Raw genomic sequence first — 27500 nt, forward strand, 5'->3', positions numbered from 1 at the left:
AGATATGTAAGGCAGCGACTTGGTCGTCTCTGCACACTTTTTCCAAATTCTACAAATTTGATACTCTTGCTTCTTCGGAGGCTATTTTTGGGAGAAAGGTTTTGCAAGCCGTGGTGCCTTCTGTTTAGGTAACCTGATTTGCTCCCTCCCTTCATCCGTGTCCTAAAGCTTTGGTATTGGTTCCCACAAGTAATGGATGAAGCCGTGGACCGGACACACCAATGTTGGAGAAAACAGAATTTATGCTTACCTGATAAATTACTTTCTCCAACGGTGTGTCCGGTCCACGGCCCGCCCTGGTTTTTTTAATCAGGTTTGAAAAATTTCTTTCTCTATACACTACAGTCACCACGGCACCCTATAGTTTCTCCTTTTTTTCTCCTAACCGTCGGTCGAATGACTGGGGGGCGGAGCCTGGGAGGGACCATATGGACAGCTCTTGCTGTGTGCTCTCCTTGCCTTTCCCTGTGGGGGAGGAGAATATCCCACAAGTAATGGATGACGCCGTGGACCGGACACACCGTTGGAGAAAGTAATTAATCAGGTAAGCATAAATTCTGTTTTTGATTTTATCTAAATCTTACGCATTTTACAACAATTACAGGCACTTAGATTACCGATACTCCCCCACCAAAACTTTTTAAAGTCAATCGATATCCTATTGAAGTATATTGATGCCGTTAACCCTTTAGACACATAGTATTTTTACTTGAAAATAGGGGGGGGGGAGTCATCAAAAATGTCAGATCAATCCCTAATTTTTACTGCATGGAAAGAAGGAAAACGTCTGCCCACAAGATTAACATGCCAGCAACATACCTGATGAAATACAGGTTCCTTCAATCGTAAATAAACCTGAAAAGAAGAAAGCATAGGAAGTCAGACTTGTTTTTCATCACTGTAGACCATGGCTACAGAATTAAAAGCATAACAAATAAGGTTTTTGATTTACTGTGCAAAATACAAGCATACCATGGAAGAAGTTAAAGGGACACAAGTCAAAATAAACTTGTATGACTCAGAGCAGCAGTTTTATGACACTTTCCAATTTACTTCCATTAACACATTTTTTACAATCTTGTTATATACACACTTTCTGGGGAACAAGATGCTACTGAGCATGTGCACAAGTTTACAAGGTTTACATATTCAGTGTCTGTGATTGGCTGATGTCTATCACATGACACAGGGGGCCAGAAAATGAGATTTGTTTTTTTTTTTTAATTTAAAAGGAGTAGATTTTTTTTTCTTACAGTGTTATTGCATTGTCTTTATTATGCACTTGTTAATTATGTAATTCTACAGCGTTGAGTGGTCCTTTAAATAATCTGTAATAAAGTTTTAAAGGATTCCCATTTTATGTATTTAATGTATTATCCATTTCACTAATAAAGTACACATCAAAGGGATAGTGACCATGCAAAAGCACCTAGAAATAAATCTACTACTCATTTGAAATCCAAACGGACACATTTTACAGTTAGTTCTACTTTCTCTCCCTCGGCATCATGTGACAGCCATCAGCCAATCACAAAATGCATATACATATATTCTATGAATCTTGCACATGTTCAGTAGGCTCTGGTGCCTCAAAGTGTGGATTTAAAACATTGTGCACCTTTAGATAATGGAAGTGAATTGGAAGTTCTATCTGAATGATAAAAGTTTAATTTTGACTAAAGTGTTCCTTTAAAAGGATATGAAACCCCACATTTTCTTTTCTGATTCAGACAAATTATACCATTTTAAAAAGTTTCCAATTTACTTCTATTATCAAATTTGCCTTGTTCCTATGGTATTCTTTGTTAAAGAGATACCTAGGTAGGCATCTGGAGCACTACATGGCAGGAAATAGTGCTGCCATATATTGAGCTTGCAAATGGATAATATTCTTGCAAAACCGCTGCCATATAGTGCTCCAGAAATGGGCCGGCTCCTAAGAATACATCGCTGCTTTTCACCAAACAATACCAAGAGAACAAATACAATGTTTAAAATTACATGCTCTAACTGAATTATGAAAGAAATTTTTTTGGTTTCATATCCCCTTAAACTTTCATGACTCAAATTGGTGAGCCAATGACAAGAGGCATATATGTGCAGCCACCAATCAGCAGCTTGCTACCAGTAGTGCATTGCTGTTCCTGAACCTACCTAGATTTACTCTTCAACAAAGGATATAAAGAGAAAAAAAGCTAATTTGATCACAGAAGTAAATTGTAACGTTGTTTAAAAATCTATCAATCATAAAAGTTACATTCTTACTGTCTTTTAACTGATCGCACAATTCTTTGAGGCAGTCATGTTACAGTGGATTCAGTCATTTAGTAAATAGACTAAGGGTCGCTGGCTTCATCCTGATGGAAGAATAGCACGCAGCTAACCCCCTATATAGGATATCTTCACCAGCCACAGACTACCTTATAGCTTTATATGGTTCAGCTAAGAAGATGACTACTTTATGGTGTTTCCAGCACTGGAAAAAAACATTGATCCTTCATATTCCCAGTTCTTATTTTCGCAGGTAGTTGTGCCCATAACAATTTATTCCTAAACGTTAAAGATTGACTAGCAATGACACCAGAAATATTCCACAGTCCCCAAGCTGGCTGTTTTTTCTGCTTTTTGACCAGCCCAGCAGAACTGTTCTGAAACGACTGCATGTTTTTGTAAATTACATAAAAAAGGCTAAATTTACTAAACTTAGTACTAATAAAAAATATGTTTAGTATGTACTAGTAAAATGTCAACATTAAAAAAAGGCATACAATAACCCTGTCTATTATTGAAGAGTTGAAAATATTAGATAAAACCATGAAAAGCAGGTTTTGGTCTGTAAAATGACAGACAGGGTACTACTAGATGGTTTTAAATATGTTTAGTTGTCAAATATAACAATGGCAATATATACATACATATACATATATATATATATATATATATATATATATATATATATATATATATATATATATATATATATATATATATATATAAATAAAACACACACACAATACAAGAAACAAATGGAACTTACTGTAGTTACTATTAAACTAAAAAGAAATAATAAAATAAGCAGAACATAGTTATACGATTTTCTATTCTTGAAACATTCATATCTGAAAAAGAGAAGAAAAAAAAAATAAAGACACAAAAGTTAAATGGTGTAAAACATACCCAGAACAAAAGCTAGAATAAGAAATATGCAATTTACAGTAATGTGTGGTTTTAATATCGTTTATTTAAAAACTGCTTTACTGTTGTTGAAAGCCATATAAGTGAAAATTGAACAGAGGGGCAGATGGGTAGCCTGCTAAAGCAAGCCATCGCTATAGAAAGCACGCCATCGCAATCAGTATTTAAAGCAAGCCATCGCTATAGAAAGCACGCCATCGCAATCAGTATTTAAAGCAAGCCATCGCTATAGAAAGCAAGCCATCGCAATCAGTATTTAAAGCAAGCCATCAGTATTTAAAGCAAGCCACCGCTATATAATTAATGAGCCTCACTATAACGTCTAGCTGAGCAGTCACTATCTTACAACTGGGGAGTCTCGCAGTTCTCTCGCTGCTCAGTGTTATATGAATAAACAAGCAAATAAAACACATCTGTACTAGGCATTTATTGTTATAAGCGTCATAGCAGATCTCAGATAACCCCCAGTGAAAACACATGCTGTCTAGTATAGCAATATTCTAGCTGCAAAGAGATAGTAAACACCTTGAGATTTTTATATAAAATGTATAGCTATGTGTAATAAAAACACTTTGTAATATACTTTTATGATTTACATTGCTTCATTTTCTTATACCCAGAACTTAAATAATAAAGTAAAAATTAAACTTTCACCATTCAGATAGAACATGCAATTTTAAATAGCTTTCTAATTTACTTCTATTTGTTCTCTTGATATCCTTTGTTAAAGAGCATACCTAGGTAAGCTTAGGAACATCAATGCGTTGCTAGTAGATAGCTGTCGATTAATGGCCTCGTCATTGGCTCACCTGATTTGTTCAGCTATCTCCCAGCAGCCAATTGCTGCTCCTTCAACAAAGGATATAAGAGCATAAAGCAACATTTTACAATAGAAGTCAACTGTAAAGTTGTTTAAAATTGCATGCGCAATCCGATTCATAAAAGTTTATTTTTACTTTAATTTCCCTTTAAATGCAGCCTTCAGACTTCTTAAGAATAACCCTGCTACATATCTTACCCTAACTGACTTTAAAGGGACAGTCAAGTCCAAAAAAACCTCATGATTCAGATAGGGCATGTCATTTTAAACAAACTTTCCAATTTACTTTTATCACAAATTTTGCTTGTTCTCTTGGTATTCTTAGTTGAAAGCTAAACCTAGGCGATTCATATGCTAATTTATTAGACGTTGAAGGCCGCCTCTAATCTAAATGCATTTTGATTTTTCCACCACTAGAGGGCATTAGTTCATATATTTCATATAGATAAAATTTAGCTCATACACATGAATTTACCATGGAGACAGCTCTGATTGGCTAAACTGCATGTCTGTCAAAAAAACTGAAATAAGGGGGCAGTTTTCTGAGGCTTAGATACAAGATAATTACAGAGGTAAAATGTGTATAATTATAACTGTGTTGGTTATGCAAAACTGGGGAATTGGTAATTAAGGGATGATCTATCTTTTTAAACAACAACAATTCTGGAGTTGACTGTCCCTTTAACTGATAGCAACGGAAAAACAATGCACTTAAAAGGGACAGTCTATTCCAGAATTTTTATTGTTTAAAAAGATAGATAATCCCTTTATTACCCATTCCCCAGTTTTGCATAACCAACACTGTTATATTAATATATATTTTACCTCTGTGATTACCTTGTATCTAAGCCTCTGCAGACTGCCCCCTCTGCTTTTGACAGACTTTCATTTTAGCCAATCAGTGCAGACTCCTAAATAACTCCATGAGAGTGAGCACAATGTTATCTATATGACACACATGAACTAGTACGGTCTGTGAAAAACTTTCAAAATGCTCTGAGCTAAGAGGCTGTTTTCAATGGCTTTTCAAAAATAAGGGAACAAAGCAAATTTTGATGATAAAAGTAAATTGGAAAGTTGTTTGAAATTGCATGCCCTATCTGAATTATTAAAACACAATTTATGCTTACCTGATAAATTTAGTTCTCTTGTGGTGTATCCAGTCCACGGATCATCCATTACTTGTGGGACATTCTCCTTCCCAACAGGAAGTTGCAAGAGGACACCCACAGCAGAGCTGTAATATAGCTCCTCCCCTAACTGTCATAGCCAGTCATTCGACCGAAAACAAGCCGAGAAAGGAGGAGCCATAGGGTGCAGTGGTTACTGTAGTTTAAATTTAAAAATTACCTGCCTTAAAATGACAGGGCGGGCCGTGGACTGGATACACCACAAGAGAAATAAATTTATCAGGTAAGCATAAATTATGTTTTCTCTTGTAAGGTGTATCCAGTCCACGGATCATCCATTACTTGTGGGATACCAATACCAAAGCTAAAGTACACGGATGAAGGGAGGGACAAGGCAGGAACTTAAATGTAAAACCTTTCTCCCAAATATAGTCTCCGAAGAAGCAAAAGTATCAAATTTGTAAAATTTTGAAAAAATATGAAGCGAAGACCAAGTCGTCGCCTTGCAAATCTGATCAAAAGAAGCCTCATTTTTAAAGGCCCAAGTGGAAGCCACAGCTCTAGTGGAATGAGCTGTAATCCTTTCAGGAGGCTGCTGACCAGCAGTCTCATAGGATAAGCGGATTAAGCTTCTTAGTCAAAAAGAAAAAGAGGTTGCCGAAGCCTTTTGACCTCTCCTCTGTCCAGAGTAGACAACAAACAAAGCTGATGTTTGACGAAAATCTTTAGTAGCTTGTAAGTAAAACTTTAAAGCAGGGACCACGTCCAGATTGTGTAACACAAGGATGGAACAACAATCTCTTGATTGATATTCTTGTTAGATACCACCTTAGGTAAGAACCCAGGTTTGGTACGCAGGACTACCTTATCCGTATGAAAAATCAGATAAGGAGAATCACATTGTAAGGCAGATAGCTCAGAGACTCTACGAGCCGAGGAAATAGCTACCAAAAAAGAACTTTCCAAGATAAAAGCTTGATATCTATGGAATGAAGAGGTTCAAACGGAACTCCTTGAAGAACCTTAAGAACCAAGTTTAAGCTCCATGGTGGAGCAACAGGTTTAAACACAGGCTTGATTCTAACTAAAGCCTGACAAAATGCCTGAACGTCTGGAACATCTGCCAGACGCTTAACTAGCCGACAATCCTTTTTCCAAACCTTCTTGGAGAAAAGATAATATCCTAGCAATCCTGACCTTACTCCATGAGTAACCCTTGGATTCACACCAATAAAGATATCTACGCCATACCTTATGGTAAATTTTCCTGGTGACAGGCTTTCGTGCCTGTCTTAAGGTATCAATAACTGACTCGGAGAAGCCACGCTTTGATAAAATCAAGCGTTCAATCTCCAGGCAGTCAGCCTCAGAGAAATTAGATTTGGATGGTTGAAAGGACCCTGAAGTAGAAGGTCCTGTTTCAGAGGCAGAGACCATGGTGGAAAGGATGACATGTCCACTAGATCTGCATACCAGGTCCTGCGTGGCCATGCAGGTGCTATCAGAATCACCGATGCTCTCTCCTGCTTGATCTTGGCAATCAGTCGAGGGAGCAGAGGAAACGGTGGAAACACATAAGCCAGGTTGAAAGACCAGGGCGCTGCTAGAGCATCTATCAGTGTTGCCTTGGGATCCCTGGACCTGGATCCGTAACACGGAAGCTTGGCGTTCTGGCGAGACGCCATGAGATCCAGTTCTGGTTTGCCCCAACAATGAATCAGTTGTGCAAATACCTCCGGATGGAGTTCCCACTCTCCCGGATGAAAAGTCCGCCTCCCAGTGCTCTAGACCTGGGATATGGATAGCTGATAGGTGGCAAGAGTGAATCTCTGCCCAGCGAATTATTTTTGAAACTTCTAACATCACTAGGGAACTTCTCGTTCCCCCTTGATGGTTGATGTAAGCTACAGTCGTGATGTTGTCCGACTGAAATCTGATGTACCTCAGAGTTGCTAACTGAGGCCAAGCCTGAAGAGCCTTGAATATCGCTCTTAGTTCCAGAATGTTTAATGGAAGGAGAGACTCCTCCTGAGTCCATGATCCCTGAGCCTTCAGGGAGTTCCAGACTGCACCCCAACCTAGAAGGCTGGCATCTGTCGTAACAATTGTCTAATCTGGCCTGCGAAAGGTCATACCTTTCGACAGATGGACCAGAGATAGCCACCAGAGAAGAGAATCCCTGGTCTCTTGGTCCAGATTCAGTTGAGGGGACAAATCTGTGTAATCCCCGTTCAACTGACTGAGCATGCATAGTTGCAGCGGTCTGAGATGTAAGCGTGCAAACGGCACTATGTCCATTGCCGTTACCATTAAGCCGATTACTTCCATACACTGAACCACCGAAGGGCACGGAATGGAATGAAGAAACCGGCAGGAATTTAGAAGCTTTGATAACCTGGACTCCGTCAGGTGAATTTTCATTTCTACAGAATCTATCAGAGTCCCTAGAAAGGAAACTCTTGTGAGTGGGGATAGAGAACTCTTTTCCTCGTTCACTTTCCACCAATGCGACCACAGAAATGTCAGTACTACGTCCGTATGAGACTTGGCAATTTGGAAGTTTGACGCCTGTATCAGGATGTCGTCTAAATAAGGGGCTACTGCTATGCCCCGCGGTCTTAGGACAGCCATAAGCGACCCTAGAACCTTTGTAAAGATTCTTGGGGCTGTAGCTAATCCCAAGGGAAGAGCTACAACTGGTAATGCCTGTCTTGAAAGGCAAACCTGAGAAACCGATGATGATCTTTGTGTATCGGAATGTGAAGATAAGCATCCTTTAGATCCACTGTAGTCATATATTAACCCTCCTGGATCAGTGGTAGGATGGTACGAATAGTTTCCATCTTGAACGACGGAACTTTGAGGAATTTGTTTAAGATCTTTAGATCCAAAATTGGTCTGAAGGTTCCCTCTTTTTTGGGAACCACAAACAGATTTGAGTAAAAACCCTGTCCCTGTTCCTCCTTTTGAACTGGATGGATCACTCCCATAACTAGGAGGTCTCGTACACAGTGTAAGAATGCCTCTCTCTTTATCTGGTGTGCAGATAATTGTGAAAGGTGAAATTTCCCTTTTGGGGGGGGGAAGCTTTGAACTCCAGAAGAAATCCCTGGGATATAATTTCCAACGCCCAGGGATCCTGAACATCTCTTGCCCATGACTGGGCAAAGAGTGAAAGTCTGCCCCCTACTAGATCCGTTCCCGGATAGGGGGCCGTTCCTTCATGCTGTCTTAGAGACAGCAGCAGGCTTTTTTACCTGCTTACCTTTATTCCAGGTCAGGTTTGGTCTCCAGACCGTCTTGGATTGAGCAAAAGTTCCCTCTTATTTATTATTAGAGGAAGTTGATGCCGCACCTGCCTTGAAGTTTTGAAAGGCACGAAAATTAGACTGTTTGGCCCTAGATTTGTACCTGTCCTGAGGAAGGGCATGACCTTTTCCTCCAGTGATATCAGCAATAATCTCCTTCAACCAGGCCCGAATAGGGTCTGCCCCTTGAAGGGAATGTTAAGTAGCTTAGATTTTGAAGTCACGTCAGCTGACCATGATCTAAGCCATAGCGCTCTGCACGCCTGTATAGCAAAACCAGAATTCTTAGCCGTTAGTTTAGTCAAATGAACAATGGCATCAGAATAAAAGAATTGGCTAGCTTAAGTGCTCTAAGTTTGCCAAGTATGTCATCCAATGGAGTCGCTACCTGTAAAGCCTCTTCCAGAGACTCAAACCAGTACGCCGCAGCAGCAGTAACAGGGGCAATGCATGCAAGGGGCTGTAGGATAAAACCTTTTTGAATAAATATTTTCTTAAGGTAACCTTTAATTTTTTATCCATTGGATCTAAAAAAAAAAAAAGCACAACTGTCCTCGACATGGATAGTAGGACGCATTACTAAAGTAGAAACTACTCCCTCCACCTTAGGGACTGTCTGCCATAAGTCCCGTGTGGTGGCGTCTATTGGAAACATTTTTCTAAAAATAGGAGGGGAAGAGAACGGCACCACCTGGTCTATCCCATTCCTTATTAATAATTTCTGTAAACCTTTTAAGTATTTGGAAAAACATCAGTACACACCGGCACTGCAAAGTATTTATCCAGTCTACACAATTTATCTGGCACTGCAATGGTATCACAGTCATTCAGAGCAGCTAAAACCTCCCTAAGCAACACGCGGAGGTGGTCAAGCTTAAATTTAAATGTAGAAATATTAGAATCAGGTATCTTTCCTGAGTCATTAACATCACCCACTGACTGAAGCACTCTTTCCTCAGCTTCTGCATATTGTGAGGCAGTATCAGACATGGTTCTTAAAGCGTCAGTATGCTCTGCATTTTGTCTCACCCGAGAGCTATCTCGCTTACCTCTAAGTTCAGGTAGTCTGGCTAATACCGCTGACAGTGTATTATCCATGACTGTCGCCATGTCTTGTAAAGTAAACGCTATGGGCGCCCTAGATGTACTTGGCACCATTTGAGCGCGAGTCCCTTAAGCGGGAGTCAAAGGGTCTGACACGTGGGGAAAGTTAGTCGGCATAACTTCCCCCTCGTCAGATTCCTCTGGTGATAAATTTTTTAAAGACAGAAAATTATCTTTATTGCATAAAATGAAATCAGTACATTTGGTACACATTCTAAGAGGGGGTTCCACCATGGCTTTTAAACATAATAAACAAGGAGTTTCTTCTATGTCAGACATGTTTATACAGAACAGCAATGAGACTAGCAAGCTTGGAAAACACTTTAAATCAAGTTAACAAGCAATATAAAAAATGGTACTGTGCCTTTAAGAGAAACACATTTTGTCAGAATTTGAAAAACAGTGAAAAAATGCAGTAAATCAAACTAAATTTTTACAGTGTGTATAATAGGCTAACAGAGCATTGCACCCACTTGCAAATGGATGATTAACCCCTTAGTTAAAAAAACGGATCAAAAAAACGAAATAGACGTTTAACAGTCACAACCAACTGCCACAGCAAGCTGTAGCCCTACCTTCCCCAATAAACGACTTTGGAAAGCCTTTGGGCCTTTTAGAGATGTCCTATAGCATACAGAGGGCCTTTGAGGGAAGCTGGAAGTCACAGTTTGTAATTTTAACTGTACCAACTGTAACTTTTATACTACAACAGTGGAAATTGTTTCTAGTCAAAATTTAAGCCAGCCATGTGGAAAAAACTAGGCCCCAATAAAGTTTTACACCAAAGTATATATAAAAACGATTAAACATGCCAGCAAACGTTTTATATTGCAATATCATAAGGGTATTACCCCTGGGAGTAAGCATGATACCAGTCGTTATTAAATCACTGTATTCAGGCTTAACTTACATTAATCCGGTATCAGCAGCATTTTCTAGTGTTTTCCATCTCTAGAAAAAATTATAACTGCACATACCTGATAGCAGAATAAACTGCACGCCATTCTCTCGCTGAAGTTACCTCATCTGTGTAATCCCCTCAGACATATGTGAGAACAGCAATGGATCTTAGTTACAACCTGCTAAGATCATAGAAACCTCAGGCAGATTCTTCTATTTACTGCCTGAGATAAAATAGCACAACTCCGGTACTATTTAAAAATAACAAACTTTTGATTGAAGAAAATAAACTAGCTATATTTAACCACTCTCTCCTACAACGTCCTTGCTTGTTGAGAGTTGCAAGAGAATGACTGGCTATGACAGTTAGGGGAGGAGCTATATTACAACTCTGCTGTGGGTGTCCTCTTGCAACTTCCTGTTGGGAATGAGAATGTCCCACAAGTAATGGATGATCCGTGGACTGGATACACCTTACAAGAGAAAGTTTAATTTTGACTTGACTGTCCCTTTAATACTAACATTATGACTACAACTGTCTGCAGCCTCAAACCCAGATTGGGTCCTCTATATAAAGCAAGTGGTCGGTGGAGTTTTTCTATTGAAAAACCATTGCAGCAAACAAGATGTTAATTTAGATAGGGCTGCAAAAATTAAATTGGTAAGATTGATCTTAAAAATTGTTTTCAATGAATCTCATTACTGATTAGGTGGTCTGTGATTAGTCTGTCAGTTGCACGGCACCAGCTGCTTCACTCCAATCAACTCCAGCACATAGTATTGTGCAATTTTTTTATTTATTAATCCCCCCCATTTTATTTCTATTCAATTAAATCAGATAATAATCAGCCGATTAATTAGATAGAAAAAAAAACAACAACTTTTTTTCACAATACCATGAGCAGGAGTTCATTGGCGCCATGCAACTGACCAACCAATCGCAAACCCCCCTAATGGTTAATGAGATTCGTTGACAACTATTTTTATGATCAATCTTACCCAATTAGTTGTTGCAGCCCTACATTTAGACGGAGCTGATTTGTTATTCAATAGAGAGACAATAGAAGTGTCTTGTAATTATAAGATGTTTACAGTCCCATTAAATCGAATATTCTTATAGCAATAATATTACTGCTTTGAAAAGTGAGTCACATCAGTCATTAGAGCTAGGTTTAACCCTTAAGACCTCTGCCATTCAAACTGGGCTTATGTAGACAACAAAATAATGAATGCAGTGCCAGCTATGCTGTCTACTCTCCAGTTTCATGTTTAGGTGTGAATTTACGAGTTTCTCAAAGATCCAATAGATGGCAGACTAATCCTTATTACGACTGAACAGTAATACTAATGTTACAAAAATACAAGGATATGATTATTATACTGCATAGATAGGGTGAAACTAAATACACACGAGCAAGGATCTAATGTATTTAGATCAATAGCATCAGATAAGAAATATTGTTTTTCTCTGGTAACAATTAACTCAGGTGCATTTATCTAGAACCTTCCCACAGCACCAAAACATAGGAATTTCCACACCTATTTCCCTATAATTTGGCACCTTCTCACACGCTATACAGAATATAGGTAGTTATGGACTTTTAAACCATAAAATACTGCTTAAAGGGACAGTAATAATTTCTCTTTATGATGGCAATTTCTTTGATATTTAAAATGTATTATGTTGGAGGCGGAGTCCGGAGCCCATGAGAATGGTCGCATATCCTTGCTGCTCTGATCCTGATTACACTATATACTACTCTATATATCGATCATCACAGGACTAAACCCTGAGAAACCCTTTGAACAAACCCAGGATCTTTTGCTATCAGCTGGCGAAAGCCAAATTTCACTCTAGGTGCTCTTCCTTTATATTAGGATTGGGACTTATTCTGCATGTGCGGCGGCCATCTTTTCAACCTCGTGGCTGTGGATTTTCATTAGTCTACCCGGACTCCTAAATTATCTTGAGGTCTGTTACCACCATTTAGACCCCCCGGCGGGTACCCTTTGCGGGCCTGTCGTTAAGGAGCAGTGCTGCCTCAAAAGTCACTGCAATAGGAGGAATCTTGTACATAACAAGTGGGGACTTCATTATTAGGTATACCGGATGGAGCCCATTGAAGCTACCCTTTTTACACAGATTGTACACCTGCTAAATACCCACTTTTCAAAGCTTGAGAATGGCCTTATTGAAGCTTGGGGAAATGGTGACAACGAAACTAAGCCGAACTGTGGGGACTTAGACAACATCCCAGTCCTTGAGCTGTTGCCTACTATGGAGAATAAGATGATCTCTACTGTAGCGAGTGTAGCGCTGCCTTCAACGGATCAGCACAGCTTAACGAGAACACTCGCTCCAGCTACTTTGAGGAATTATGTGGACACTGCTGTACCTAGCCTAACCGCGCTAACCCAGCCGCCTACTGCTTTGTCCTTGCCTCTTCTACAGAATCTTAATCAGCCTGTCCAGAGTGATTGGACGGACCTACCTAGCTCCCAGATGTCGGCCGCTGCAATACTGCAGGTTGCGGTGCTGGCTCAGAGGCATAAATACCGGACATTTAGCGTGGCTCTCAACCCAGCAATATCCTCATCTACTTGTGGAACTGACCTCAGGCTGTGGCGACACCTATACAGGCAAGCATGCTTAGATCCTCATTGCGGTTCCCTGTGCCATAAACCCTGCATGGATGTTTTGAGGACTGGGGTGGGTTAACTCTTTCCATATCTCTGGCTCCAGATAGCGATCAACCAAGGCTTTTTACCAATTGGGGCAATCAAAGTCACACAGACCTTTTCGCATGTAACTGGGGTAATTTCTACTCACATTTTCATAGTACATTAGTTAGAGCAAGCAGTTATGGCAACCACGGTTATAGAGGTGACCCTTAGTTTTACATTTAGAGTTTTATTCACTTCAGCATCTGTTTGACAAGGGGGAATGTTTACCTGATATGTATCTATGGGACATGCATTAACGGTTTCACTCACTTAAAAGTCAAAGCTACCCCTCAATGTTACTTTATTTCAATCCCTCTAGCTATTTTTTAAGAATTCCTGCTCCCTACTCCTACTTATAAAGCTTTGGGATTTTGTCATCAGCGGCCGGGATGGCAGACCTTTAATTTTATTGCTTAATGGGAGGAGGTTTCTCCCTTTTTTTTATTTCTTTTTATTTTATCTACTAATAAATGCATAGGTTTGATAATCAGCTTACTAATGTTCCCACTACAGCAGCTCCATTACATCTTTTAACATATGATCTGGAGGCCAAGTTAGGTGTCTTTCCCCCTCAGCATAGCATGTTGCTCAAAGAATCACAGATTATTACAATACCATATATATAAGCCACATACATGGTCTATGTTTTCTTTAGGATATATGTAATTACCAAACAGTCCAGCTGCTTACTGTGAAGCGGGGCTGTTAAATTAAGCCTGATTTAAAGCTATGTTGCTACCAGTTGGAATCCTCCGGTTGACCACCATTGTTTGACTAACAACCATATTGTCCCCTTCCATATTATCCTGTTAACTAAATAATAAAATAACACCTGAGGTCTAAATCTTGAGATCCATAAGTGGTCTCCTCTCTTTAATGTAGCCTTCGGTCCATGTTATCAATCTATAAAGTATGAGGTCCAAGAGTGGCCTCCTGCTCCCCATAGAAGGCTTAACTGATTATTGGCGTGTTCTTTTTTCTAGCAAATGTTCAGTTGCAGTGCTTTATATCTCCTAAATTGTAGACATCATTTACTGTATACAAAATTTTTACTTTCAATTTTGCATTATGCTCCCTGTTGTAGCAGATGTTGCTATTTGCATATGCCTTATTAATATGTAACTTATAAGATGTACCTTACTATATGCCCTGAAGAAATGTGTCTACGCATGGTTGCAGATTTATATATGTACCAACACTTGTATTATCACGTGTTTTCCTTTTTTTTTCTTCCACGGAGTTTGCTTCTTCTCAGAGCACTAATAGTCAATTGCACCTGTTTTACTATCATGCACTTAATATGATGTATCTTTCCATAAGTCTTTTTTTTTCTTGGAATGTAACCACACAATGCTATGCAATGTCATTATATTTTCTTTGTATGCCAAAATTCTGACCTCAATAAAAAAATATTTAAAAAAAAAAAAAAAAAAGGAAAAAAAAATGTATGCTTACCTGATAAATTTCTTTCCAGATATGGAGAGCCCACAATGTCATTCAATTACTAGTGGGAATATCACACCTGGCCAGCAGGAGGAGACAAAGAGCACCACAGCAAAGCTGTTAAAGGGACATAATACTCATATGCTAAATCACTTGAAACTGATGCAGTATAACTGTAAAAAGCCGACAGGAAAATATCACCTGAGCATCTCTATGTAAAAAAGGAAGATATTTTACCTCACAATTTCCTCAGCTCAGCAGAGTAAGTTCTGTGTAAAAAGTTATACTCAGCTGCTCCCAGCTGCAGGTAAAAATTTTTTAAAAAAATGAAGAAATGAACAGCAGCCAATCAGCATCAGCAGTGCTGAGGTCATGAACTCTTTCTGTGATCTCATGAGATTTCATAGTAAGCTTCCTTTACCTGATTGGTGAAATAATATGAGAGTGCACGATGCTAGTCCCTTCAGATGTCCCAGGACAAACACACTAAAATGCTGCTTAGAAATCCTTTACAATGGGAGGTGGCTACTGAGGAACTTTTGAGGTAAAATATCTTTCTTTTTTACATAGAGATGTTCAAGTGATATTTTCTAATCAGCTTTTTACAGCTATGCTGCATCACTTTCAAGTGTTTAAACATTTGGGTATTATGGCCCTTTAAGTGTCACTCCCCTACCCATAATCCAGTCATTCGACCGAAGTGAAATGGAAAAGGAATAACTCAAAGGTGTAGAGGTGCCTGAGGTTTAGTCAAAAATAACTGACTTAATAAAGGGTGGGGTCGTGGACACACTCCATATCCGGAAAGAAATTTATCAGGTAAGCATACATTTTGTTTTCTTTCCTAAGATATGGAGAGTCCACTACATCATTCAATTACTAGTGGGGGCCAATACCCAAGCTAGAGGACACAGAATGAACAGGTAGGGAGAACAAGACAGGCAGACCTAAACAGAAGGCACCACCGATTGAAGAACCATTCTCCCAAGAGGCCTCAGCCGAGGCCAAAGTATCAAATTTGGAGAATTTGGAAAAAGTATGCAGAGAGGACCAAGTTGCAGCCTTGCAAATCTGTTCCACAGAAGCTTCATTTTTCAAAGCCCAAGAAGAGGAGACAGCCCTAGTGGAATGAGCTGTAATTCTCACAGGAGGCTGCTGTCCTGCAGTCTCATAAGCAAAACGAATTATACTTCTCAACCAGAGGGAAAGAGAAGTAGCAGTAGCCTTTTGACCCTTACACTTTCCTGAGAAACAAACAGGGCAAAAGACTGGCAAAAATCCTTAGTCGTCTGTAGGTAGAATTTTAGAGCATGCGCAATATCCAAGTTGTGCAACAGACGTTCTTTATGAGAAGAAGGATTGGGACAGAGAGAAGGAACAATAATTTCCTAATAAATATATCTATCCGAAACCACTTTAGGAGGAAACCCCAATTTAGTATGAAGAACCGCCCTAACGGCATAAGAGATAAGGTAAGGAGAACCCAACTGCAAAGCCGAGAGTTCCAAAACACTCCGAGCAGAAGAGATAGCAATAAGAAACAAAACCTTCCAAGATAGCAACTTAATATCTATGGAATGCATTGGCTCAAACGGAGCCTGCTGTAAAACAAGATTAAGGCTCCAAGGAGGAGCAACAGGTTTAAACACAGGCCTTATTCTGACCAGAGCCTGACAAAAAGATTAAACATCTGGCACATCCGCCAGATGCTTGTGTAACAAAATAGATCATACAGAAATTTGACCTTTTAGAGAACTGACTGACAACCCTTTCTCCAGATCTTCCTGGAGGAAAGACAAAATTCTAGGAGTCCTGACCCTACTCCAAGAGTAGCCCTTAGATTTACACCAATAAAGGTATTTACGCCATACCTTATGGTAAAAAATTCCAAGGTGGCCGAGATGACATCTTCACTAGATCTGCATATCACATCCTGCGAGGCCATGCAGGAGCTATTAGAATTACTGATGATCTCTCCTGTTTGATACGAGCAACCGTAAAATGCCTCTCTTTTTACCTGGTCTCCAGATAATCTTGAGAGGTGGAATCTGCCCCTAGGAGGGAAAGTTTTGAATTCTATTTTGTAACCCTGAGATACTATGTCCACATACCAAGGATCTGGGACATCTCGTATCCACGAGACAAAAACATAATTTATGCTTACCTGATAAATTTATTTCTCTTGTAGTGTATCCAGTCCACGGATCATCCATTACTTATGGAATATATTCTCCTTCCCAACAGGAAGCTGCAAGAGTCCACCCACAGCAAAGCTGCTATATAGCTCCTCCCCTAACTGCCATATTCAGTCATTCGACCGAAAACATGCAGAGAAAGGAAAAACCATAGGGTGCAGTGGTGACTGTAGTTCAAATGAAGAAATTACCTGCCTTAAAGTGACAGGGCGGGCCGTGGACTGGATACACTACAAGAGAAATAAATTTATCAGGTAAGCATAAATTATGTTTTCTCTTGTTAAGTGTATCCAGTCCACGGATCATCCATTACTTATGGAATACCAATACCAAAGCTAAAGTACACGGATGATGGGAGGGACAAGGCAGGTACTTAAACGGAAGTTACCACTGCCTGTAAAAAAACCTTTCTCCCAAAAATAGCCTCCGAAGAAGCAAGGTATCAAATTTGTTAAATTTGAAAAGTATGAAGCGCAGACCAAGACTCCGTCTTGTAAATCTGTTCAACAGAAGCCACATTTAAAAAAGGCCCAAGTGAAAACCACAGCTCAAGTAGAATGAGCTGTAATCCCTTCAGGAGGCTGCTGTCCAGCAGTCTCATAAGCTAAATGAATTATGCTTTTTAACCAAAAAGACAGAGAGGCTGCTGAAGTCTTTTGACCTCTCCTCTGTCCAGAATAGACAACAAACAAGGTGAACGTTTGATGAAAACTGTAGTAGCTTGTAAGTAAAACTTTAAAGCACAAACCACGTCCAATATTGTGTAATAGACGTTCCTTCTTTGAGGAAGGATTAGGATACAAGCATGGAACAACTATCTCTTGAGTGATGTACTTGTTAGATACCACCTTAGGAAAAAACCCAGGTTGGTACGCAGGACTACCTTATCCGTACGAAGGACCAGATAAGGAGAATCACATTGTAACACAGATAACTTGGAGACTCTACGAGTCGAGGAATTAGCTACCCAAAAGGAACTTTCCAAGATAAAGATTGATATCTATGGAACAAAAAAGGTTCAAACGGAACTTCTTGAAGAACCTTAAGAATCAGGTTTAAGCTCCATGGCGGAGCAACAGTTTTAAACACAGGCTTGGATCTAACCAAAGCCTGACCAAATGCCTGAACGTCTAGAATACCTGCCAGACGCTTGTGCAAAAAAATAGACAGAGTAAAAATCTGTCCTCTTTTAAGGAATTAGCTGACAACCCTTTTCTCAAAAACATCTTGGAGAAAAGATAATATCCTGGGAATCCAGACTTTACTCCATGAGTAACCCTTGGATTCATAACAATCAGATATTTACACCATATCTATGTTCAATTTTCCTAGAGACAGGCTTTCATGTCTGTATTAAGGTATCAATGACTGACTCGGAGAAGCCATGCTTTGATAACATCAAGTGTTCAGTCTCCAGGCAGTCCATCTCAGATTGATTCTATTTAGATGGTTGAAAGGACCCTGAGGTAGAGGGACCTGTCTCAGAAGCAGAGACCGTGATGGAAAGGATGACATGTCCACCAGATCTGCATACCAGGTCCTGCGTGGCTACGCAGGCGCTGTCAAAAACACCAAAGCCCTCTCCTGCTTGGTCTTGACCTCCGGAGGAAATCCCACTCCCCCGGAAGAAAAGTCTGACGACTTAGAAAATCCACCTCCCAGTTCTCAACACCTGGGATATGGATAGCTGATAGACAAGAGTGAGTCTCTGTCCAGTGAATTATTGTAAGACTTCTAACATCGCTAGGGAACTTCTGTTCCCCCTTGATGGCTGATGTAAGCCACAGTCGTGTATATTGTCCGACTGAGTATGATGTAACTCAGAGTTGCTAACTGAGGCCAAGTCTGAAGAGCATGGAATATCACTCCCAGTTCCAGAATATTTATTAGAAGGAGGGTCTCCTCCTAAGTCCACTATCCCTGAGCCTTCAGGGAGTTCCAGACTGCATCCCAACCTAAAAGGCTGGCATCTATTGTAACAATTGTCCCATCTGACCTGTGGAAGGTCATACCCTTGGACAGATGGACCCGACATAGTCACCAGAGAAGAGAATCTCTGGTCTCTTGGTCCAGGTTTAACAGGGGGACAAATCTGTGTAATCCCCGTTCCTCTGACTGAGCATGCATAGTTGCAGCGGTCAGAAATGTAGACGTGCAAACGGTACTATGTCCCTTGCCGCTACCATTAAGCCGATTTCATTCATGTACTGAGCCACCGAAGGGCGCGGATGGGATGAAAAAACACGGCAGAAATTTAGAAACTTTGACAACCTGGACTCCGTCAGGTAAATTTTCATTTCTACAGAATCTATCAGAGTCCCTAGGAGGGAAACCCTTGAGATTGGGGATAGAGAACTCTTTCCTTGTTCACTTTCCACCCATGTGATCTCAGAAATGCCAGTACTACGTCCGTATGAGACTGGGCAATTTGGATGTTTGACGCCTGTATCAGGATGTCGTCTAAATAAGGGGCCACTTCTATGCCCCGCGGTCTAAGGACCGCCAAAGCGACCCCAGAACCTCCATAAAGATTCTTGGGGCTGTAGATATCCCAAAGGAAAGAGCTACAAACTGGTAATGCCTGTCTAGAAAGGCAAACCTGAAAAACGATGGTGATCTTTATGCATCACAATGTGAGGATAAGCATCCTTCAAATCCATTGTAGTCCTCTATTGACTCTCCTGGATCATAGTTAAGATGGTACGAATAGTTTCCATCTTAAATGACGGAATTCTGAGGAATTTGTTTAAGATCTTTAGATCCAAAATAGGTCTGAAGGTTCCCTCTCCTTGGGAACCACAAACAGATTTGAGTAAAAACTCTGTCCCTGTTCCTCTCTGGGAAATGGATGGATCGCGTACACAATGTAAGAATGCCTCCTTCTTTATCTGGTTTGCAGATAATTGTGAAAGGCGAAATCTCCCCTTTTTTGGGGGGGAATCTTTGAAATCCAGAAGATATCTCTGGGATATAAATTCCAATGCCTAGGGATCCTGGGCATCTCTTGCCCACGCCTGGGCAAAGAATGAAAGTCTGCCCCCTATAGGATCCGTTACCGGATAGGGGTCCGTTCCTTCATGCTGCCTTAGAGGCAGCAGCAGGCTCCTTGGCCTGCTTATCTTTGTTCCAGGTCCGATTGTCTCCAGACCGCCTTGGACTGAGCAAAAATTCCCTCTTGTTTTGCCTTAGAGGAAGAGGATGCCACACCTGCCCTGAAGTTTTTAAAAGGTACGAAAATTAGACTTTTTTTTTTTTTTTTTTTTTTTTTTTTTTTGCCCTTGATTTAGACCTATCCTGAGGAAGGGCATGACCTTTTCCTCCAGTGATATAAGCAATAATCTCCTTCAAACCAGGCCCGAATAGGGTCTGCCCCTTGAAGGGAAGTTAAGTAGCTTATTTATTAAAGTCACGACAGCTGACCATGATATAAGCCATAGCGCTCTGCGCGCCAGTATAGTAAAAAACAGAATTCTAAGCCGTTAGTCTAGTAAAATGAACAAGGCATCAGAAAACAAAGGAATTGGCTAGCATAAGCTTGTCAAATATATTCATCCAATGGAGTCGCTTAACTGTAAAGCCTCATCAAGAGACTCAACCCAGAACGCCGCAGCAGCAGTGACAGAAGCAATGTATGCAAGGGGCTGCAGGATAAAACCCTGTTGAATAAACATTTTTTATCCATTGGATCTAAAAAGCACAACTGTCCTCGTCAGAGGTAGTGGTACGCTTAGCTAGAGTAGAAACTCTTCTCTCCACCTTAGGAACTGTCTGCCAGAAGTCCCGTGTGGTGGTAACTATTAGAAAACATTCTTCTAAAAAATAGGAGGGGAAGAGAACGGCACACCTGGTCTATCCCATTCCTTATTAAAAAATTTTTTAGTAAACCTCTTTAGGTATTGGAAAAACATCAGTACACACCGGCACTGCATATTATTTATCCAGTCTACACAATTTCTCTGGCCCTGCGATTGTACACATTCATTCAGAGCAGCCAAAGCCTCCCTGAGCAACAAGTGGAGGTTCTCAAGCATAAATTTTAAATGTAGAAATATCAGAATCAGGTTAAATCATCTTCCCTGAGTCAAAAAAAATCACCCACAGACTAAGCATATTGTGAGGTAGTATCATACATGGTTCTTAAAGCGTCTGTATGCTCTGTATCTACCCCCAGAGCTAACTGCTTTCCTTTAATTTCAGGTAGTCTGACTAATACTGCTGCCAGAATATTATTCACCACCTTTGCCATGTCTTGTAAAATAAACGCTATGGGCGCCCTTGATGTACTTGGCGCCATTTGAGCGTGAGTCCCTGAAGCGGGAGTCGAAGGGTCTGACACGTGGGGAGAGTTAGTCGGCATAACTTTCCCCTCGACAGAATCCCCTGGTAAAAGAAACGCTATGGGTGCCCTTGATGTACTTGGCGCCATTTGAGCGTGAGTCCCTAAAGCGGGAGTCAAAAGGTCTGACACGTGGGGAGAGTTAGTCGGCATAACTACCCCCACGACAGAATCCTCTGGTGATAATGTTTTTAAAGACAAAAAATGATCTTTATTGTTTAACATGAAATCAGTACATCTGGTACACATTCTAAGATGGGGTTCCACCATGGCTTTAAAACATAATGAACACAGAGCTTCCTCTATGTCAGACATGTTAGAACAGACTAATAATGAGACTAGTAAGCTTGGAAAACACTTTAAATCAAGTTAACAAGCAAATATATAAAACGTTACTGTGCCTTTAAGAGAAACAAATTTTGTCAAAATTTGAAAAACAGTGAAAAAAAGGCAGTAAAACAAACAAAATTTTTACAGTACATGTAATAAGGTAACAGAGCATTGCACCCACTTGCAAATGGATGATTAACCCCTTAATGCAAAAAACAGATAAAAAAAAAAAAAAAAAAAAAAAAGACATAGACGTTTTTAAAAACAGACACAACAAACTGCCACAGCCAACAGTGGGAAGCTTCAGTTAACTGTTTCTATGCAAAATTTAAACCAGCCATGTGGAAAAAACTTAGGCCCCAATAAGTTTTATCACCAAACATATGTTAAAAAACGATTAAACATGCCAGCAAACGTTTTAAAACACATTTTTACAAGAGTATGTATCTCTATTAATAAGCCTGATACCAGTCGCTATCGCTGCATTTAAGGCTTTACTTACATTACTTCGGTATCAGCAGTATTTTCTTAGTCAATTCCATTCCTAGAAAAATATTTTACTGCACATACCTTATCTGCAGGAAAACCTGCACGCCATTCCCCCTCTGAAGTACCTCACTCCTCAGAATGTGTGAGAACAGCAAATGGATCTTAGTTACGTCTGCTAAGATCATAGAAAAACGCAGGCAGATTCTTCTTCCAAATACTGCCTGAGATAAACAGCACACTCCGGTGCCATTTAAAAATAACAAACTTTTGATTGAAGAATAAACTAAGTAGAAAGCACCACAGACTCTCACGACCTCCTATCTATGTTGAGGCTTGCAAGAGAATGACTGAATATGGCAGTTAGGGGAGGAGCTATATAGCAGCTTTGCTGTGGGTGGACTCTTGCAGCTTCCTGTTGGGAAGGAGAATATATTCCATAAGTAATGGATGATCCGTGGACTGGATACACTTAACAAGAGAAACAGGGATAGTCTGCCCCCACACTTAATCTAATCCTGGACCGGGGGCCGACCCTTCATGCTGACTTAGACTGAGCTGAGGGTTTCTTTGATTGCTTCCCCTTATTCCAAGGCTGATTGGGCTTCTAAGAAGACTTGGACTGCTCCTGCTTTGAAGAGGGAAACTTTTGATCTTTGAAGTTACGAATGGAACGAAAATTACTTTGATGTCCTTTCAATCTGTTCTTCTTGTCTTGCGGTAGAAGGTCTTAACCTTGTAAGGAAGCGCCAGAAACTTGGACTTAGAGATAACATCAGCTGACCAAGTTTTAGCCACAATGCCCTGCGGGCTATGACAGTGAAGCCAGACATCTTGGCTCCCAGTCTAATAACTTGCATGTTAGCATCAAAAATAAAGGAATTGGCTAGTTTGAGAGCCTTAATCCTAGCTTGTATCTCCTCCAACAGAGTCTCTACCAAAATTGATTCAGAAAAGGCGTTGCACCAATAAGATGCCGCACTTGCTACTGTGGCAATACAAACTGCAGGTTGCCATTGAAGACCTAGATGAACATACATCTTCTTCAAATAATCTTCCAGCTTTTTGTCCATGGGATCCTTAAACTAGCAGCTATCCTCTATAGGGATCATAGTTCTCTTAGTCAGAGTAGAAATAGCCCCTTCTACTTTAGGCACCATGTGACAATCTTTAATGGAGTCAGCAAAAGGAAACCTCTTTAAATACAGGCAAAAATGTATCTTAAAATTGAAGTGTTCTAGCTAAGCATGCAGCACAGAATTGCATAAGCAAAATAATTTGTGCCTCTAGGCATAACAAGCATTTGTCAAAAGACAGAGTCTTCCATGTCCATAATACTAAATAAAAAAATCCCCAAATTGTAGAATTTTTTTTATTTTAAAATTTTATTGAGGATTTTACGCATAACAATAAGATTCCAATATATATATATATATATATATATATATATATATATATATATATATATATATATATATATATATATATATATATATATATAAAATACACATTATGATGAAAAATGCAAGCAGAATACAATACAATCATTAGAAGCATATTTGTGTTTGCATATTGACAGGCATCTATCCTCAGTTTTTACTAGTATTATTTTCATATACAACAAAATAAAATATGAAAGGCTATATCTGGACGGGCAAAGTACTATTCTGTTATCAGCATCTGATAGACCTAGTTTTGTAAGTATATTTGATATTGCGTAAGAAAATATAATCTTAAGAATAAGGAGAGTTTTGCTATATAGAGACTCCATACTTATGAAAAATAAAAAGGAGAAAATAGAAGGAAAAGGTAATAAGAAGATAAATGCGCTACCACATCTTTGACCTGGTATATACATGAGGTTTCCTCCCCTGTAAGAGGTTGCTGTATCTGCAAATTAACACTGACTGACACTCATGTTGCCTATTCTGGGGTTCCTAGGGTTCATTGCTGATTAAAAACAATGGCTTAAATGATACTAAATGGTGTGCATATGCAAAGGTTGGATATATTTATATAGTACACATTCTAATGAAAAATGCAGGCAGAATACAATACAATCATGAGAAACATATTAGTGTTCGCGTATTGACAGACATCTTTCTATCCTCATTTTTTACTAGCATTATTTTCATATACTTCAAAGTGAAATATGATACTGTAAAAGGCTATATCTGGACAGGCAAAGTACTATTCCGTTATCTGAATCTGATAGACATGGTTTTGTAAGTGTGTTTGATATTGCGTGGGAGAATATAATCCTAAGAATAAGGAGATTTTTGCTATATAAAGACTCCATACATGAGAATTGTAAAGGAAAAAATAGGAAAAAAAAAGGTATTAAGTAGGTAAATGTGCTACCACATCTTTGATATGATATATACATGAGGTTTCCTCCCCTGCAAAAGGTCATCACTGCCTGACGTTCATGTTACCTACTCTGGGGTCCCTAGGATTCATTGCAGATTATAAACAGTGGCTTAAATGGTACTAAGTGGTGTGGTAGACTTAACAATGTTATGCATATTCAAAGGGTAAAACAAACATTTCAAACTTTAACATTAAGAGTATGTTCCTTAAACTGAGCTAAACAGAGATAACAGGACGTCTCATACTAACACTTCTAGTAACAAAATTATATCTCTACCCCCAGTGTCTCTTCAGGAAAGTCTGTTCGGGGCCTGTTACCACGCGGTTTGCCAGAGGTCCACGGTCAGCAGCTGCCAACATACCAATTTTTACCCCGGGATCGTTTATCAGCAAAATGTCTGATCCGGTTGTGGTTTCGCACTTTCTGGGTATCCCTCCCTGTTCCCAGTTCAATGTAGCTAGTGCCGGAGCAACCCTCTGCCGCGGCTCTCTATTACAGGCGTCCTCCATTGTTTGAGAGCCCGGTCGTGTGATCCAGGATTTGAATCCTCCTCGGGCTGGCAACATAGCTGTGATCGGTAGTTTCAGGGCTGTCTTGATGCGTGGATGCTCCACTCTGTGTGTATCTGAGGTCGGGTAGGTCTGCTCTGTACTGAGCTGCTCTCTCGGTATAGGTAGATCGTCGGCAATACTGGTGTTGGTGTCTTGCTTTGTATCCGTTTGTTCATCCGGGCGGCTAACTACATCTCTTTCCTCTGATAAGCGTTTCAGCAAATAGTCGTATGGGGCCCTCTCTATGAGCTTGCGCACAAGGGACGCAAATTTTGCAGGAAAGTCCTCAGTGTGTTCTAGACAGTTCTTGTCCATCATATCAGTCATACTTTAAAGTTATTTCTTCTCTCCTTCAAGAATCTGGTTACAATAAATATGTTAGACCGCAGGTCAGATTATTGTCCAGTCAGTGATATATATTGAAGAGCTCCAGTAAGTCCAACTATGCAGACAGCACTGATGACCTGGCTCTTCCCGGGGGGGAGGTGTATGCCTTGTAGTAGCAGGCCGCCGCCTAAGGCTTATATGATCCGATCTGGGCCCCCAGTGTCATAAAAACAGCTAAGAAAAGGCACATAGGGTTACAATTTCCAGAGCTGTGAAGTTTAGTATAATGTGCTCTTGCCGTTAAAAATATAATAATCGGCGGATTATTAAGGGTCTTACAGGAGCCTTCAGAAAAATGTGTCCTATTCAGAACGCTGCACGGACACGCCCCCAGAATTTTTTTTTTAACTACACTGTCACTTTAAGAATTTAATACCAAAGCTGCTTAACATTATGCAGAAATTCTTTAAAATAATAAACCAATCAGGCCCCCTACACCTCAGACAGACTTAGGTGCCTTACCGTAACACTTATACACAATTTGGCTGCCAGAAGTCTCTAAAAGATCGACACTGAAGAGACTGAAATTCAATGACGCTGCTCCACTCTGTAAATATTCGACAGCAGAGATAAGCATAGGAAACTATGTAGAAAGTAAAAGGCGCGCGTTTCCCTCTGCCTACAACACCGGAGCTAAATTTACACAAACGCTCAAGCAGTCTGTCAGTTAGCCTGTTCTAGCTAAGCAAGCAAAGAAAACCAACTGTCAAATTTTAATTTTATACATAAATCCCTGTAAAAAAAACATAAGCCCCCCACACACACATACATACTAATAAAGTATTTCAACAAAATTAGCCCAAAGAGGAAAAACGTCCCAATAAAGGGAAGATTAACCACTAGTCTCAACATACATAATGTGCCTGCCCACTGCCAAAAAGAATCCTGTATAAAGGATTTTAAAAATATCCCCATCTACTGCATATGAAATATTCTTCTGAAGTGCAAGTCTCCAATAGCTCAAAAGACAAAAGCACTTACCTGCAGTCTAGCTGTCCGACAGGAAGACAGCTCACAAGGCGTGAAAGGACACATACTCCTTACAGAGACCTGTAGAAAAAGAAAGAACAGAGTAACCAACTCTGGCTTTCTGTACCATGAGCAGAAATGTGTTCGGAAACAAAGCAAGGACAACCTCACAACTTCCTAACTGCTTAAAAGCCACCACTACTCTACTGAAGAGATTGACGTGGACTCGGCTAAACCCAAATCCTTGCTTGCAGGGAAAAGTACCGAAAAAGGAATTAATTTCTTTAGACACCAAACTTCACCTCCTCAATTGACAGAGGCAAAGAGAATGACTGGGGATTATTGGTAGGGGAGTGACACTTAAAGGGACATTATACACTCATTTTTTCTTTGCATAAATGTTTTGCAGATGATCTATTTATATAGCCCATAAAGTTTTTTTTTTTTTAAATAAATGTATAGTTTTGCTTATTTTTAAATAAAATTGCTCTGATTTTCAGACTCCTAACCAAGCCACAAAGTTTTATGTGAATACTGTCAGCTACCTTCTGCAGCTTGCTCCTGTTTGTGTAAAGGGTCTTTTCATATGCAAAAGAAGGGGGAGTGTCTTATTTGCCACTTGCAGTGGGCTTTCCAACTGCCTTTTCAACAGAGCCAAACTGACAGCTTCTAAGTAAGTTTTTAAACAGTTTTATACTGGAATTTTATATCCGTATCTGTGCATCTTATTCTTTATAGTAGTGTCTATTACATGCAGTTATATGAAAATGAGTGTATACTGTCTCTTTAACAGCTTTCTCTTTGCCTCCTCCTGCTGGCCAGGAGTGATATTCCCATTAGTAATTGAATGATGTCGTGGACTCTCCATATGTTCGGAAAGAAACATGAAATACTCGTTAATAAGTATGAGGTTCACATATGTCTACAACAGATTTCATAAATAGATGGTCTATCTGGCCGCCCTTTGCTTTTTTTTTTTTTTTAAAATGATGTTTTCTTCAACATCCAATATAAACATTTGCCGAAGAGCATAAAAAAAAGCCTGTGCTTTGCAGCTTACGTAGAGAGCAGGTTGGATGAAAAAGGAGCAGGAATTGAAAGGGGTAGGAGGAAGAATATGTTACGGGTATAAATAAAATAAAAGTTTTATAAATATAAGGTAAACTAATTATAAAACTTTTTTTTAAGTTTAAATATAGTTTATTTAGGATTCTCTGATGTGTTTGAAATACCTTAACATTTACCATCACT

The 27500-nt window shown here is 39.7% G+C and overlaps 1 protein-coding gene across 1 annotated transcript in view; it reads right to left on the reverse strand.

The window, feature by feature from the left end:
* The window catches only part of LOC128654662 (alkaline ceramidase 3-like), a 138469-nt gene that overhangs the window by 30720 nt on the left and 80249 nt on the right, over positions 1 to 27500 (reverse strand). The window contains 2 exon segments of the mRNA XM_053708693.1: positions 813 to 855; positions 3038 to 3119. Of these exon segments, the coding sequence (XP_053564668.1) occupies positions 813 to 855; positions 3038 to 3119 (125 nt within the window).

Source organism: Bombina bombina, chromosome 3 (assembly GCF_027579735.1).
Source record: "Bombina bombina isolate aBomBom1 chromosome 3, aBomBom1.pri, whole genome shotgun sequence".
In the NCBI taxonomy this organism is placed as follows: Eukaryota; Metazoa; Chordata; class Amphibia; order Anura; family Bombinatoridae; genus Bombina; species Bombina bombina.